The following is a 17,238-nucleotide window of genomic DNA, read 5'->3' as shown; positions in this document are numbered from 1 at the left end:
TTCAAAATGGAGCAAAACAGGTGGAGAGAAACTGTTTACAGAGAATTGCATAAAGAAAAGGTTATTAATCAGTTTCTTTTGGGTGGTGTTTGACCTCATTATGTCACATTTCCTTTGTAATTCTTGATGAAAACTGTGGATTCTTTCCATAATTGACAAAGAAATGTGTGGAAAATATCAAGTAATATATTTAATCTCAGCCTCTCCTCACTCTCACTCGTATGCTCTGTGAACCTCATTCCATGTTCCTTTTCTCTGGATTCCAACAGCAGCTCCTTGAATTCCGCCAACCAGACCTTCATAAAGTTGTACTCTTGCAACACTCATATTTGTGCTCTATGGAGTTACTTAGGCAGATCCTTTTTTTGTTGAGTCACTCCACGCTGATGCTCATTATAAGAAACTGACCTAGAAAGTGTCATTGCATTTGCTGTGGGATGTTGTTGACTCATTAATTCTTTCATTATTTGTCAAGTGTTTATTGAGTGCCTTCTTTGTAGTATAGAAGCTATTCCATGAATTTTAGACTCTGGAAGCATGTGTTTTAAACATGGAACCAAACTAAGAAGCATCAAGAATTCCCCAGAAGGAACATCTTAAGTTGAAACGAATTATCAGCACAATTAATTAAGTAGAGAATAGAAAAGAGCTTTGAAGGTGGAAGAAAAGAATAGAGGTCACTGGAGGAAGTGTAGAAACTTGGTATGGCCACGGAGTGAGTAGTAGGAGGAGGACATAGGGAGGTAAGTAGAGGTTTGATAGTGAGGCCTTTGTGGAGTTTCAACATTATGATGAGAGCCATTGGAAGATGTAGAATGGTTTAAAGCAGGAATCAGATGATCAGACTTGAAGAAATCACTGTAGCTACAGACAGGACATCAACTCATCAGGCAGCATAGGTAAGGAAGAAACAGTGGAAATAGAGAAATGGACACATTCGGGAGATAGACTGTGGTGATCAGAAGACTGAGAGGGAAAGATGGGAGCACTTATTAGATGCCTTCCTGGAGGGATGCTGGCCAAATACATACATTTTGGAGACACATGTTTTGCGCTTTCTAACATAGAGGATTTGGTGATATACATTTTAAATGTTCACCTCAATCCTGATTCTGTTTGATGTGCTACTTGTTTTCATTTTGCTTCATTTTCCTCATAGGTGTTCAGTTCTTTTGAAATGTTGTGAATCATTTTGGGATATCACTGTTGGTATATGTGTAAAAACAGATTTTGAAGGATCCTTCCTCCTAAATGCTTAGTTTGTTAATGATGCATGTGCTTCGATATTTATGGTAAATGATTCATGTGCAAAACTAGAGGGATTTCAATGTTCACTTTAGCAATTTTGACTGACTTGCTTAACTTGAAAAAACATAGTTCTTATGTAAACAAACATGTCTTAAGGTCTAAGGACCAAAAACATAATATTGATAGTTAAGTGTTGTGTATCATTTATGACTTTTTTAATAATTAATATATGTAATTTTAATCAGATTGTCTTCCAAAGTATTTGAAATATGTATGAAGTTTTATTAGAACATTATAGTTACACATATTAGTTGGGTTCGTTTGACAAAATCATACATGCATGGAATTTGATTTATTCCATTTCAGTCCTGGGTGACACCCCCCATTCTCCTCCTCCTTCCCTCCCCCATTCTCCTTTCTCTACTGATCATCCTTTCACTTGTTTATTTTTGTTTGATGCTTCATACATATACATATGTGTGTACATGTATGTTTAAATAGCTAACAAAATGAGGAAAGAACAAGTAGAGTAAAATTATGTAGAAAATGCTCTTTATAAAAAAAAAAAAAAAAAAGTTTGCCCAAAGTCTGAATGAGACTGCACTCAGTATAGTTCATCTAGCTTCAAGGATCCTGCATAAGCTATCCAGCTCACAGACTAAATACTAACAGAAGTAGCAGGAATTAAGGCCTACCTAGGCCGTGTATCTGAACCATCCTATCTTAAAGCTCTAGCCCGAGCTCTAGTTCTCATTTCTTATTTCTTTAGTGGCCTGATGGATTTCTGCCTAGTGTCTGTGACAGACAGCATTCTGAGGCCTTTGTGCATAGGCTTAAGCATCCTGGGCACTCTTTGACCTGACCCTTCCTGCTGCCTCTGTGAAGCAAAGGATTGCTGTGTTTGTGATAGTGGGAGTAGGAAGGTAGTAAGAAGAAAACAGAGGACACTGTAGTGTGTGATCTTCTTTAGAAAGGTGAGAAAATCATGTGTTTTGAAACCTGCTTTTTCTTTCAATTAACAGAGCCTGCATTGATTCAAATGAAGATGGGGACTTGAGCAAATCTACTGTATTGAGAAACTACAAAGAAGCCCAAGAATATGGCTCTTTTGGCACAGCTGAGATGTTGAATTACTCTGTTAATATTTATGATGATGGAAACCTGCTCTCCATTGTGACCAGTGGAGGTATTCTGTTTCAGATTTACTAATGAGAGATAAATTTATGGAGTAGCAAGACAATAAATTTCTGTAGCTCAAAGCAACTTTCTAGAGAATTTAATCTAGAGATTACCACTAAAGGATTAGGTCTAGAATCATAGCTGTGGTTTGATTTGTGTTGTTTTTTAAAGTCATAACCATGTACTATCCATTCTGAGACTATAAGCATATAGACCAATGTCACAAAATTCATCAACATGATTCTTATAAATAGTAATGTCATTTCCAAATATATTCACCTTTAAAAAATTCACTCATGAGTATGGAGAATCATTTAGAGTGATCCTCACCACAGCTTTCTGTGTAATTTCAAAATGGTTAGAACCCATTAACAAAAAGTAGGATTTTGCCCCTTTTTTTGGTGTCCCCCCTCCCTTTCCCTGCCTCCCTTCTGTGTTCTATCCTTTATATAAAACTTTTTGCTCTTGCCTCGAGGGATAAAAACAGTAGGTTTTTAAAATTATGTTATTCATATTATGGAATATTACATAGCAATCAAATTAGTTTTAATGAAAAACTATATTGATAATAAAACACTTAGTAAAATTTAAAAACATACCAAATAAGTACTATGCAATGTTTATGTATATGTGTATTTCTTTGGTAAAAGAATAAAAACGGATGCAAAGATTATGCACACTAGCTTCAAAATGGTTACTTTGGGGGAGGGAGAAAAGAGAATGAAGGAAGGTGACTAGCTCTTTCACCCCCAGGTCCATTGAGGTATAGCTGAAGTACAGTAAACTGCACATGCATCTATAATTTGATAAGTTTTGATATATGTACACCTGATAAGCTACCACCAAGATAGTATTGCCTCCAGCAGCCAGCTGTCTTCCTTTGTGATCCAGTCTCTGCCCACATCCCCAAAGCCACTGATCTGCTTTCTGTCACTCTAGATTACTTTGTATTTTCCAAAATTTTAAATAAGTGGAATAAGAAATATGATTTTTTTGCCTGCCTCTTTCACTCAGCACAGTAATTTTTGCGGTTGGTCACTGCTGTGATTGTAGTGTGCTCCTCATTTTGCTGAATCATATTTTATCATCTGAATGTACCTCACTGTTTATTTATTCACTTATTGATGGACATTGAGGTTGTTTCAACATTTGTGTATAAGTTTCTGTGTAGAAATAGGGTTTTGTTTATTTTGGACCCATCTCAAGGAGAACTGGCTGGATGTGCTAAATATAAAAGCTCCCAAACTGTTTTCCTCTGGGACTACCTCAGCAGACCTCCAGGTGCTCCTCATCCTCTGCAGTTTGTGGCATGGTCAGTCTTCTTTACTATGACCACTGTGACTATTGTGTGCAGGCAGCAAGGTTAGAAAAAAGTAAGGAAGTAGAATTGGCAGCATTGGGTGCACATTTTCTTGTGGGATGTGACAGCAGTTGGTTAGAACAAAGTCGTCTCAGCATAGTGGCCAACCCACCTGGAAGGGTCTTGTTCGGTTGCTTCTGGAGCTCCACCTCTCATCTGTCCCTAATATAAATAGGCCCAGGGCCATCTGCTGTTATCATTGTACTTATGTTGGTTTCCTGACAGTAGTTGCATGTTTTTCTTCATGTCTCCTAAGAAACTTCTCACTTAGGCTTTTGTTTTACTTTATTGATATGTAACATGTACAGGAAAGCATACAAATCACAAATTGTATACTCCTTGAATTATCACAAAGTAGATGATCCTGTGTAACTACCACCCATGTCAAAAATAAAATATTGTAAAAGCCCCTATCTTGTATCTTGCTACTCGGTGTCCTTACCCATACCCCAAATTTAACTACTATCCTCATTTCCACTGCCACATTACTTTGGGCCATATGATGTTGTCTTTTATAAGTCAGACATGATAAAATAGTGGCAATTTCATATGGTTCAACCTTTTTATATAAACAATATAAATCCTTTTGTATGGAATTTTAGTTCAACCTTATTTTGTGAGCTTCATCTCAATACATAGAAGTTCATATTTATTGCAGTTAATTGTCAGTTCTGTGAATTGATGATACCATATGTCCATTTACTATTAATGGACCTGAAAGTTGTTTTGGTTTTTGAATTATACAAATTTTGCTGCCATGAATGCTTTGTGAATGTCTTGTTGTACATGTGTGTGCATTTCTGTCAGGTGTGTAGATAGGGGCAGGAAGGTGCCTGCTCAGCTTGCACTTCCACCCAGCCCACACTTCTTCTGTCAGCCCTCAGAAATTTAGCCATCCTGAAAAATTACATAGAGGCATCTCATTGTGGCTTTAATTTGCAGTTTCCAGATAACTAAGGAATTTGAACATTTTTCCTTCTTATTTGCCATTTGGATATCCTCTTTGGTGAAACACTTTTTCAAGTGTCTTAAGAGTATATAACCAATATATAGTGACTGAAATGACTAATAATATGTAGATTGAAACGAATGGTTAAAATTCTCATATGGAAAAATATTTTGTCATTTCCTTCCTTGTTGCTTCTAGGAGCTCATGGCACACACGTAGCTAGTATAGCTGCCGGGCATTTTCCAGAAGAACCTGAACGGAATGGAGTAGCTCCTGGTGCTCAAATTCTATCAATAAAAATTGGTGATACAAGATTAAGCACAATGGAAACAGGCACAGGTCTCATAAGAGCTGTGAGTGTTTATGAATTGTTGATTTAGATTAGTGATTAATCTTGGATATTTTTAGGGTTTTTAAAAAGTGCTTCTGGTTTACCAAGAATACATTGAACTGCATTTTGTGTACAGGATGTTATTTTTAAAAACAAAAATAGTTTCTACTTTTAAAATTATTTTTAATAAAATTTATTACGAAAAAAGTTTTTGGTTTAAAACCTTTGTGGAAGAAAATATCTATTTTATACTTACCATTTTTAGTAAATTCTCCAGCAAGCAATTTTGTGATACTTTTAAAGAAATCGTCATCTTAGCCAGCTTGCTCCATTAGCCTAAAAGGAATTAAAAATTTTTAATACTCCATGTTTCATTTCGACATGTAACTTTAGTGATTTTAAACCTAGTAAGGACTAGGCTTGCTGCTGTCCTCCTCCAGTCCCATTCCATTCTAGAAACACTGGTTTTATTTTTTACTGACTACTACAGTGTTTCGTCTCCTCCTGCCCTTTGGTTTTTATTTATTATTATGTATGGAAATAACTTATAAATTGGAGAATGATTGGTCAAGAAACTATATAATTACGTGCTTTTATATTTTCTACTGTTTGTAAATTAGAAACTAAATTAGTTCAGCTGCCTAAACTAGGCTCTTAATCTTTAATAGATGATAGAAGTCATAAATCATAAGTGTGATCTTGTCAACTACAGCTATGGAGAAGCAACTCACTGGCCAAATTCTGGGTGAGTATTCCCTGACAGTTGTTACTATAGAACCTCGGCTGGCATACATGAAATATTTTAAACATATGGATTGAACATCACAGTGGACAACAGCAGCCATGTGGTGAGATGAAAACCATGTGGCCTAGCCCTCAGGCCCCAATTCCTGTGTCTTCTCTATGATTCAGTACCAGTCACTGCACCATACCTGAAATCTCAATACTGAGCACTCCCTTGTGGCTGGGGTAGCCAGCCACCATAATTGTTCTCCTGAGACTTTCAGGCTACCAAGCCCTCTGGTATTTTTCACTGATGGCTCCATAGCATCCTTACTTTCCTTGCCAGCTAGATTAGACCCTCAGACTGTCCATTGTTAGAATTACTGTTTTACAGTCACCCTGGAGCCTTCCTCAACCTTGCCTGACCAACCCCTAGGCTTGCCAGAACCTTGCTGTTCCCTTCAGTGGCCCTGCAGCTAATTTGCAGAACTCGCTGGTGGTTGGACACATGCACACTCTGCATGAAGAGTGTGTTTCCTCAACCCGCTCACCTCCTCCCTTGCTGTGTCATCAGTGTCATATTGCTCCAAATCCAGTGCTATGGCATTGACCTGATGTTTCTGTGTCTTTTTTTCCTCACAGTAGTATCTATTTAAATTAGTGTATTTAGAGTACTTATTTACCAGTCATCTCTCCCCGTCTCCAACCACCAAGCCACTAAATTACACCAGTTATCTGGTTTATAAAACTGTATATTTGAAATCTTTTCAAAATGGGAATTTTTACCAAGTTAGACCCTGTAGTTTGTTGTTTTGAAATTATTTTGCTGTGTTTCTTGTGAGAGGACACTTGACTGCCATGCAGTGTGCACCCCATCCTCTTGTTTCTTCTTCTGCACAATCCTGTCCCTTTTCCTCTTGCCTCAGTATCTTTTTTTTCTACAAGTGTATTCTCCTCTCCTTGGACATTTATTCTTTTAAAGTTATCTTTCCCCAATATTCTTTCCTTGCTCAGATATTCATACTTGGGACTTTGGTGAATCTTTACCCTATACCTTTTTTATATTAACTCCATTTTCTTTTTCATGATCTAACTTCTCCACCTCCTTTTTTTTTTTTTTTTTGGTACTGGGGACTGAACCCAAAGGCACTTAACCGCTGAGCCATATCCCCAGCCCTTTTTTATATTAGAGACAGGGTCTTGCTGAGTTGCTTAGGGACTTCCTAAATTGCTGAGGTTGGCTTTGAACTTGTGATCCTACTGCCTCAGCCTCCCAAGCCACTGGGATTATAGGAATGCTTCACTGCACCTGGCTAACTTCTTTCTCTTTAATAAATGCCGGTAAAGTTTTTTGTTGTCTGTAAAGATCTCTGATCAGATTTCTCACATCTTACAGTCACCAGTTGTACCTTATTTCCACTTTATCTTTGCCACTAAATATACTAGCTTTTTGGGTTACATAATTCCTGGTGAAAATGCATAGGAATACCTTGAAGACTGTCTCTAAATACTTTCAAGTGGGGGTAGAAATGGAACAATTTACTGCTCTACTCTCCAGACACTGCTAATATTGTAGTACTTTGTAGTGTATTATTTCCATATAAAGTTTTGCATCTAGCATTTTTCCTATACATACTGGTCTCATAACTCCTTACCTATGCTAAAATTCAATGATTACCTCATTTAAAATCACTATATCATATTCCACCAAAAGTAGACCTGCCAACATTTATGTAACCATATATTTAAATAGCATTTTGGTACTCTATACACTTAGGCAGTAGAAGCTGTGTATTTTTAGTTTAAGAAGGTCAACTGAGTGATTTGAATGCACACCCCTTCCTTATAGTTACTGTTTAACTTCTACAGTTTGAATCCTATTTGTAATTTGTTGTTTATATAAATAAGAAATGGGACAGTGTTATTTAAAGGAATATTCTTTTTCAGGAGAATCTGTGAAGTAATTAATGAAGCAGTATGGAAGCACAATATCATTTACGTTTCCAGTGCTGGAAATAACGGTCCATGCCTTTCCACTGTCGGTTGTCCAGGTGGCACCACGTCAAGTGTGATAGGTTAGTTTCCTGCTTTAGAAATAGAAATGTTTAAAAACAAGCAGACCAAAATGGTGATCAAGTGTTAATTATATCTCTCCTCTGTGCAAAACACTGTAGACTAAATGTGTCCTCAGGAAACAAAGTCTAATAGGGAAAACAGCTTGTCTAGAATTTATTACAATTTAAGGAAGCCTGGAATAATTTGTCTAATAGAAAAACAGATGTACATCTTTTGGTAAATTATTAGGAAAAGATGGCATAATAACATTCTAAGTTAGCAGAGGGCTTGGAATAATGTGTGCTACATGGTACGTTTCCCTGTTAAATTTTCTCTTCTGTTTCATGAGAGAATTGGTATAGGTATTAAGCAGTTTATCCATGTGAACAGTGGATTTCATTGGGAAAATTAAGATCCATTGAGTGAATTTTGATTCCTTTTGTTAATGATAAAAATTCGTCTCACAGGTGTTGGTGCTTATGTTTCCCCTGATATGATGGTTGCGGAGTATTCCCTGAGAGAGAAATTACCTGCAAATCAGTACACATGGTCTTCAAGAGGCCCAAGGTGCGTGAGGCAGTACATGGGACCATTACATGTACTTGGTTATATTTTATGTGGCTGGGAGGCAGAGTTTTAGATAATAAGTGGTGATGGCCTCGTTTTAAATAATTTTGATATTTGAGCTTTGGTGTAACAGAAGCCCTAAATGTTTGTTAAAGCATTGCAGTTACAGAGCCTGTGTACCTGTGTTCATGCTCTTGAAGTTATAACCTTTGAACCTCTTGGATAAGATCCATAAGTGAGCAAGTTCTGATTGATAAATGACATTTATCAGTGTTTAGGTTTATCAGGTATTTAGGTTCGCTGACACCCTCTGAACTATATTAGTCTAATTCAGGGAACTGATTATCTTTCTCGAGGTATGTTGAGTCCTAATTTTTATAATCCCTTATTACATCAGTTAGTACAGGCACCCTCCGAGAAATAAAGCCTATTTTAATTCATATCTTTGCCTCTTTGGAGTTAATTTAGAAGAATAGACTTTTGAGTTTAGATCAGCACTAAATAGGCAAGGCATGAAGGTTGTTATCCACATTCAGAATTTCATTGTAGGAAATGGGACCACAGAGGTGGGAGCAGTCACCTGAACCCTTCATGGAGGAGGTAGTATTGGAGTCAACCTTTAAAGAATGGATAGAACATTGAGAGAGAAGGGAGTTCTATATGGTGAGGACAGCTTGAACCCAAAGATAAGCAGGTTGTACTATAAAAATAATTTATTATACGAAACTAAGTGGTTTGGGAGGAAGTAACTATTAGTTGGATGTGTTTGGAGTATAAATTAGATAATAAAGAATACTGGAAGATAAGATTCAAAAATTGGCTAGAATCAGAGCAAATATGATAAAGTTAATTCTTTGAATTGCACATATCTTCCTAATCTTCTCTAGGTAATTTTTTCTTTAAAATGTAAACTTATTCCATTACTTTATTATAGACTGTCATGGAAAATAGTCAGACTGGCAATCTCTATGGATTGGAACACTTTGTTTCCTACCCTGATCATAGACTGCTCTCAGTAGCCCAACTAATGTCACTGAGTAAGAATGACTAAGAGTCAAAAGTTAGCAAAGGTTTATGTGTTCTTTGTTCAGTTAACTAAAGTATCAAATTATTAAAATGTGTTAGGGTCAATATAAAAACAAAATATTAGAAAATTGTTTACTCCAACCTTTGCCAATCTTATTTGCCATAGAACATTTAAAGAATTATTTCAAATGCTAGGGGTAGGGGGTTGTAGCTCAGTGATAGAGTACAGGTTTAACATGTGTAAGGCCCTGGGTTCAGTCCACAGCACCAAACTACAAAACAAAACAAAAAATGTATAAAGAATATATTTTAATAAAACAACACAGCTCATGAATTGTAAGGGAAGCTTAGATTAAAGCAGATATCAGTTCACAAATCATTTGTTCTAAGAGAGTTTGTTGCATGCTTACCTGTATACACATGAAATGTTATTACAAATACTTGGTTTAATTATTAAACAGCTATAAAGTATAAAACATGGATTAATGATCATAAACAGAATATATTCCATAGTGCTCTTTGAAAACCACTTCCTCTCCTTCAGTATTGAGCATTACACATACCATATATTTTTTTGATTTCTTGGTGTTTGCAGGTGTGGCCTCTCCAAGACAGACTACCCCATAATGTCTACATAAAAGGGCTTGAGTTTCTCTTTTGTATAATAGTTTAGGAGGAAAATATCACTTATTTTTGTTGTCGTTATTGTTAATTTTAAAGAAACATTCATTAAACTCATTTTTAGAATACTGTTTTAAATACTTAGAAAATACTTTAAGATTTGCCAGCCAGTTTACAGACTAGTGAAAAGGTAAAAATGAGCAATTGAAAGTACTCAGTTAAAATTCATGACTCTTTCAACTTGTTATTTTTTCAATTATAAAATATCCATTGCTCATTGTGAATATTGGTAGATAACAGTGCAAGTAAGGAAGTAAAAAATCATACTAAACCTCATTATCTGTGAGTGGTATATATGTATGTGTGACGTTTGGTAAACATTCTTTTAGTCATTCTTCTGACCATAAATGGGAAATCATGTTGTTCATGTATTTTTGTCACTCAGGAATATGGTGTGAGCATCTTTATGGGTCAACAGATATTTACCCAATAATATTCATGTAAAGATATTCACTAAAAAGGTGCCACTGATGCATTTTGGAAGTGATATATGTGCATTGTCTTCAGCTCTGTAAAAATGTAAGACCAAATTGCCCTAATATTTCTAGCCAGAAGCAAAAGCTCAATTGATTGGGGGAGAATCATAGTGGAAGAACGGCCTCTGGGGGGTGGGGGGGAATAGAATAGAACTGTGTTGGATGACAGCGTGAGTGTGATCATAAACTCCAAGGGCTTTTAGCTCCTTAGTCTTATTATAGTAAGGCCTCAACTAGGTAGTCCTTTTAAACTTGAGCTGTCCGGTCTGTCAGCCACCAGTCTTGTGAGGTTGGTCTGAAGTTGTCTTAGTGCAAAAAAAAAAAAAAAAAGTAAGCTAACTCATTTTTATTCTTTTCTATCAACTACATTTTGAAATGATATTTTGGGTATGTTCTGTTAAATAAAATGTTATTAAAATTAATTTCACCAGTCTCCTATTAGTTTTTTTAAAATGTGGCTCTTAGAAAATTTCAAATTACATATATGACCCACTTTATTTTTCTATTTTACAATACTGAATTCGATTATAAACAGTGGAAAACTTCACCAAGGAGTCTGAACATTTATTTTTTCTCTCTAAATGTACCTGATATCTTTGACCTGTCACACATAAACCCAGATACATATACACACAGGCAGATTTCTGTCCACTTGTGAGGAAAAAATAACTTCTACCTGACAGGGAAATAGCTGTGCTAGGTGTCGTCGTCCGCCGCCCCCCCCCCCCATGATTCCCTATGATGATATCTTTGTCATTATATGTAATGACTACAAGTACTCCATGGTGTTGGACTATAATGGATTTGACCAGTGGCCTTCTCAAGAATGCCCATATATATCCCAGTTTCACCATCATGAACAAACCTCAATGGCTTTCTGTTTAGTGCCGACGGGGCCCTTGGCGTGAGTATCAGTGCACCAGGAGGAGCCATTGCTTCTGTCCCTAACTGGACGTTGAGGGGGACTCAGCTAATGAACGGGACGTCGATGTCTTCCCCCAATGCGTGTGGGGGCATTGCCCTGATACTCTCAGGTGAGGATATTGCCTGTGACCGCCCTCTTCTCCTACTGCTGACTGCATGTTTTCTGCAGTTCTCATGGTGAGAAAACATGGTTTATTTGGTAATGTCCTGGACACAAAGTAAAGTTTTGAGTAGAAAATGATTTATGTAATAATGACCATTTGCTTATTCATTCATTTGGCAAACATTTATTGGCTCTTTGCTTATCAGAGGCTAAGTTAATGAACAGAACATGTAAAATACCTTGCCTATTTCAAGTTTATGTTATAATTGGGGGAGACAGACTTTGAACAAAATTTTAGAAGTGCTTGTATTACACATTGAAATGTGATAAATGATATAGAGAAGAATTAAATGGAACAGAGGTATATCTAGGATGATATGCAGTGTTAAAGAGGGCACCATCAGGTGGCCTGGGACTCAGGGTGGACAAGCTGCAGTGAAGCTCCCTCCTCAGAAGTGCCCCTCTGTTCAAGGTTGGTCTCCCTGCCTTCTTCATTCACCCCTTTTCCGACTACCGCAGCTGTCTTCTTCTGCCCATGTGTCTGGTCAACTCCTCTCTGCTGATGCCAAGAGATAACAACAAAAGCCAATAGTTTTTTAATCACTGATTTTAAAACACCTATCAGTGCCACATCATTTGCCAGTTTGAGTCAGAATTCTCCGGATGGTCACTGATGTCTCTACCTCATTTCTAGTCCTATTCAGTGTCACCTATCTTTGAGCATATCTCTGCCCCTAAATCCTTTTCAGACCTGCAAACGCCTATGCATTCTGTGGCAGGGTGGGGTGAGGGTGCTAGAGGTTGAACCCATTGCCTCCTGCATGCTAGGTGATGTCTCTACCTCATTTCTAGTCCTATTCAGTGTCACCTATCTTTGAGCATATCTCTGCCCCTAAATCCTTTTCAGACCTGCAAACGCCTATGCATTCTGTGGCAGGGTGGGGTGAGGGTGCTAGAGGTTGAACCCATTGCCTCCTGCATGCTAGGTGAGTGCTGTATCTCTGAGCTACGGTACCCAGCCCTTTTTAATTTTATTGTGAGTCAAGGTCTTTAACCCAGGCTGGCCTTGAACTTGGGCTCCTCCTGCCTCAGCCTCTCTAGCAGTGGGGATTACAGGCTGTGCCAAATTCCTGTGCATTCTGTAAGATCCAGGTCATCTACCTATTCCTCTGATAGCGCTCTATCTTTTTTTTTGGATTCTCATGAACAAAATTGATTATGTCCTTGATTTGCTCTTATGGCTTATTACAGTACATTTTTATGTGTTTCATGAGCTCTGGAGAGGACAAAAATGGTTCAGCAGTCATCTTTTTATCAGTAACAGTATAAAGGCCTTTTATAACCTTCCCATAGTTTCAAACCTGGCTTCATGCTAGAATCCCCTGGGAAGCTTATAATAAATCACAGTCTCCGGATCCAGTCCTTAAAGATTCTCATTTAGTTGGTCTGTTACAAAACCTCAGCTGCCTTTTGCCTTAGTTTCCTGATGCATGTGAATTGAAATCTGCTGCCCGTAACCATGGTGTTTGACCAATAGTACCTTGAAGAAAATGTCATTCAGGAGCAGGGGCCAAAGCTCAGTGGTAGAGCACTTGCCTTGCATGTGTGAGACACTTGAGTTCGTTCCTCAGTACCACATAAAAATAAATAAAGGCATTGTGTCCATCTACAACTAAAAAAATATTTTAAAAAAAGAAAATATCATTCAGATGCCATTGGGTGTCTGCTTTGTGCATTGATGTCACCTTTGTGCAGCCTGCCAATCAGTGTGCATTGATTTTTGAGTGAAGTCTGCAATGCAAGCAATTGAGCCAGACTATTGAGTTCAGTTTTTAAGAAGAGATTTTAAAATAAGTGTTGAAATTCAAGACATGAAAGACCAGAGACTACATGTTACACTGATTGGAGAAAGAAAGTTTCCAGTAGCAGGCTCGCTAACACAGTTTTCTTTTGTTTTTTTTAATTTTAGGTCTAAAAGCTAATAATGTTGACTATACAGTTCATTCAGTCAGAAGAGCTTTAGAAAACACTGCAGTGAAGGCTGACAACATAGAAGTATTTGCCCAAGGACATGGTATTATTCAGGTATTGTTGTCTGTATGAGAAACTTAAAGCACCCTTTAAATAATAATGTAGAGGGCTGGGGTTGTGGCTCATTGATAGAGCACTTGCCTAGCACATGTGAGGCCTGGGTTCAATCCTCAGCACCACATAAAAAATAAATGAATAAAGCAATGGGGGAAAAAAGTTATCTTATTAAAAAATAATAATAATAGTATCTTCTATTGTAACATGATTCACTGTGTCTAAATTCCAGATTATGGGGCTGGGATTGTGGCTCAGGAGTAGAGCGCTCGCCTAGCACAGGTGCAACCCAGGTTCGATTCTCAGCACCACATAAAAAAAAAATAAAGGCATTGTGTTGTGTCCATTTACCAAAAAAAAAAAAAAATTCTCTCTCTCTCTTTAAAAAAATAAAAATAAATTCCAGATTATGTGGCTATAGTAGGGCAAAAAAACAACCAAAACCAAATTTTATAGTTAGGACAGATTCGTTATGCTAAGAGAAACAGACATATAGAGGCTGGAAATTCAAAACAGAAGTAGAAGCAAAAACGTCAATCATAATGGCAGGTGGATCAATTCCAGCATTCATTAACAATGTGAACAGAGTGAAATGGAATGTTCATCTAGTGGTAAAAATGTAAAATTGGCATCTGAGTTGGAGGGAGTATTGAGTAGTATACAGTGAATATAGAAACTGACTTTTTGTTTATAGTAGTTTGTTATAACTGACGTCAAGTTAATTGGTAATTTGTAATAAAATATTTTCTTCATCCATTTTATCTTACCAGTTATATTCTTTTAATTAGGTTGACAAAGCCTATGACTACCTCGTTCAGAATACATCATTTGCTAATAGACTAGGTTTTACTGTTACTGTTGGAAATAACCGTGGCATCTACCTCCGAGATCCTGTTCAGGTGGCTGCACCTTCAGATCATGGCGTTGGCATTGAGCCTGTATTTCCAGAGAACACAGGTAAGTAGGAGGCTGGCAGTGAGCTGAAGTGTTCATGTTGATGGTTCAGACAAATGCTGCTTGACAGGGGGATGCTATGTGGCCGATGGTCTGAAGAGAAGTAAGAACTGACAAGATGATTATTTAAAACTAATAAACTTGAGGGAGTAGCAATGGAGGAAGATTACTTCTAGATAGAGAATAGGGGTGGGATGGAAAGGGAGGGAGAAGGGGAATAGCATGGATGGTGAAAGGAGACCCTCATCGTTATACAAAATACATGTATGAAGATTTGAATTTGGTGTCAACATACCTCATATATAATTAGATGTAATAAGTTATTGTATAATGGTGAATTAAGAATCGTAATGCAAAAAAAAAAAAATAAGTATAAAAAGTTAATAAACTTAAGGGAAACTAGAGCAATTAAGGACCCCAGTACCATGGTAATTCAGTTAGCATCTCAACCACCAAGGAAAACAGCAGGACAGGACTGCAGTGACCTATGTTTTATTAAATTGATAGTAAAATAACACTCCCTTTCTTTTCCCACTTACTACTTGGTTATAAGCCAGAGCTTTCAGGTGAGAGTGAGAAGTAGCAGCAGCTGAGGGGAACAACAGGTGTCAGGGAAACTCATCACTGTATATTTGACAGTCTTTATTTCACTCAAGTTCTGTTACCTGCACACAATGTTGTAACATGTCCACTAAAATTCTGTATTTTAAGGCATAGCAGTGTCTGGTGAGAATTATGAATGAGATCCTCAAGAGTACACTAAAATGCAAGGAAGACTTATGACAGTTTTGTTTAAATTGTGCTTTGGGTGCGATGTCTAGTACATTTCAGAACAGACTAAGTTGTTGAAATTTCTTGACAAGAGATAGAACTTTTTGAAATGAAAGGGGGGAAATGCTGATTTTAATTTTTGGTCTTTTTAATGCCAGAAAACTCTGAAAAAATATCCCTTCAGCTTCATTTAGCTTTAACTTCAAACTCATCTTGGGTTCAGTGTCCCAGCCATTTGGAACTCATGAATCAGTGTAGACACATAAACATACGTGTGGACCCCAGAGGCTTACGAGAAGGATTGCATTATACAGAGGTATTGGCATATCTTCATTTTCATTTCTTTACTCTTTAAAATGTTTTGAGAGGCCAAGTGCAGTGGTGCAGGCCCATATTCCCAGTAAAAATGAGAGGCTGAGGCAGGAGGATCACAAGTTCAAGGCCAGCCTGGGCAACTTAGCAAGACCCTGTCTCAAAAATAAAAAGGGCTAAGATTGTAGTTCAGTGGTCGAGTGCCCCAACAAAAATAAAAAGCAGGTGGATAACATGTTTAAGAGTAAAAAGGTAAACAATTCCAAGTATATTTCTAAGATGTTGCTTTCTTGTTAAGAATCAACTCAGCCTTTCTACTTGCCAGAGTTTGTAGCTCATCTGGTCTACCTATATTCATTTAAGCAGTTGGGTACAGTAAGAATATAATGTGTCCTTGTGTGAAGAAGGCAAGAGAAACAAGCAGAACAGTAAAGCCTTTTCAGTTAGGTTTCCTTCTAATTCATCAATTGGTTGATTGGGTTGAACCCGAGTTGCATACTCAGGTGGAGAAAGCATCTGTTAGATACATGGTAGTTGTATGTAAACAGTAACTACCTCCAATGTTGTCTGTGATGCTAGTTTGAGCTAGTTAGCAGTTGAGTCATTAAAAAGCAATTTTTAAAATTTGATGTCTCATTTCCCTGTTATGCTCAATTATTTAAAGGTTTTTACATATGCATTTGTTAGGGCTTTTTGCTAATAATATTATGTGACCTAGTGTCAGGAAACCTGTTCCACTTATGTGTGGGACCTTTCAGTTTTAAGATTAATTCATTCTATGACTAGATTATCCCTTTAAACTCCCTGTACTACAAGTAGATTTATAGATATTGAAACTGTGTTTCTTTCAAGGTTTGCGGCTATGACATAGCCTCCCCCAATGCAGGGCCTCTGTTCAGAGTTCCCATCACTGCGGTTATAGCAGCAAAGTAAGTAAGAGGTTGTTCACAACTTATTTTTACATCTAAGTTGTTAATAGCTATGTGTGGGATACTGTGGACTTTTTGGATTACTAGGCCACAGAACCAGGTAACCAGAGCTTTTTAGTTCGCGTCTTCCTCCCTTTTGTCGGTGGCATGTAGTCAGCCGTGCTAGTTTGGCTGTGAGAACCATGGATGGCATCTGGCCTCCTCCCCACCCCCTTCACTGAATATACTGGTGTAGGGGCTGCTGCCGAGCTCCACGGGAAAGAGTAGCATAGCCTTCCGCTTCCCCAAGCCCTCTGCGGCCCTTGGAAGAGCTGTTTCATCCTTCTCCACACCACCCTCCTTGCTTTCCTGGCTCTTCCTCCTTTCTAGTCACTTTGTGCTTCTAGACTCTTAACCCTTTCCTCTCTGTCCACCCTGGAACCAAGGAGTTCACATTTGATCATGTTACTCCTGCTTAAAATACATCACTGGCAGCTCCAAGTATCAAGTTTAGGTTCCTTAAAATAGCAAGTGATGACTCCTCATAGCTCTAGCCCCAACCCAGTGCTTCCTATCATGCCATACA

The 17,238-nt window shown here is 37.6% G+C and overlaps 1 protein-coding gene across 3 annotated transcripts in view; it reads left to right on the top strand.

Annotated features, from left to right (window-relative positions):
- Tpp2 (tripeptidyl peptidase 2) overlaps window positions 1-17,238 on the top strand; it is a 69,520-nt gene that overhangs the window by 19,294 nt on the left and 32,988 nt on the right. For all 3 annotated transcript variants that reach the window (XM_026399499.2, XM_026399507.2, XM_026399512.2), the window contains exons 6-15: window positions 2,271-2,434; window positions 4,935-5,089; window positions 5,736-5,812; window positions 7,738-7,865; window positions 8,313-8,412; window positions 11,481-11,629; window positions 13,592-13,707; window positions 14,496-14,664; window positions 15,591-15,748; window positions 16,597-16,673. In XM_026399499.2, the coding sequence (XP_026255284.1) occupies window positions 2,271-2,434; window positions 4,935-5,089; window positions 5,736-5,812; window positions 7,738-7,865; window positions 8,313-8,412; window positions 11,481-11,629; window positions 13,592-13,707; window positions 14,496-14,664; window positions 15,591-15,748; window positions 16,597-16,673 (1,293 nt within the window). The remainder of the gene's footprint in view (window positions 1-2,270; window positions 2,435-4,934; window positions 5,090-5,735; window positions 5,813-7,737; window positions 7,866-8,312; window positions 8,413-11,480; window positions 11,630-13,591; window positions 13,708-14,495; window positions 14,665-15,590; window positions 15,749-16,596; window positions 16,674-17,238) is intronic.

This window comes from Urocitellus parryii, chromosome 2 (genome assembly GCF_045843805.1).
Source record: "Urocitellus parryii isolate mUroPar1 chromosome 2, mUroPar1.hap1, whole genome shotgun sequence".
Lineage (NCBI taxonomy): Eukaryota > Metazoa > Chordata > Mammalia > Rodentia > Sciuridae > Urocitellus > Urocitellus parryii.
This window is presented reverse-complemented; position numbering and strand designations above follow the sequence as displayed.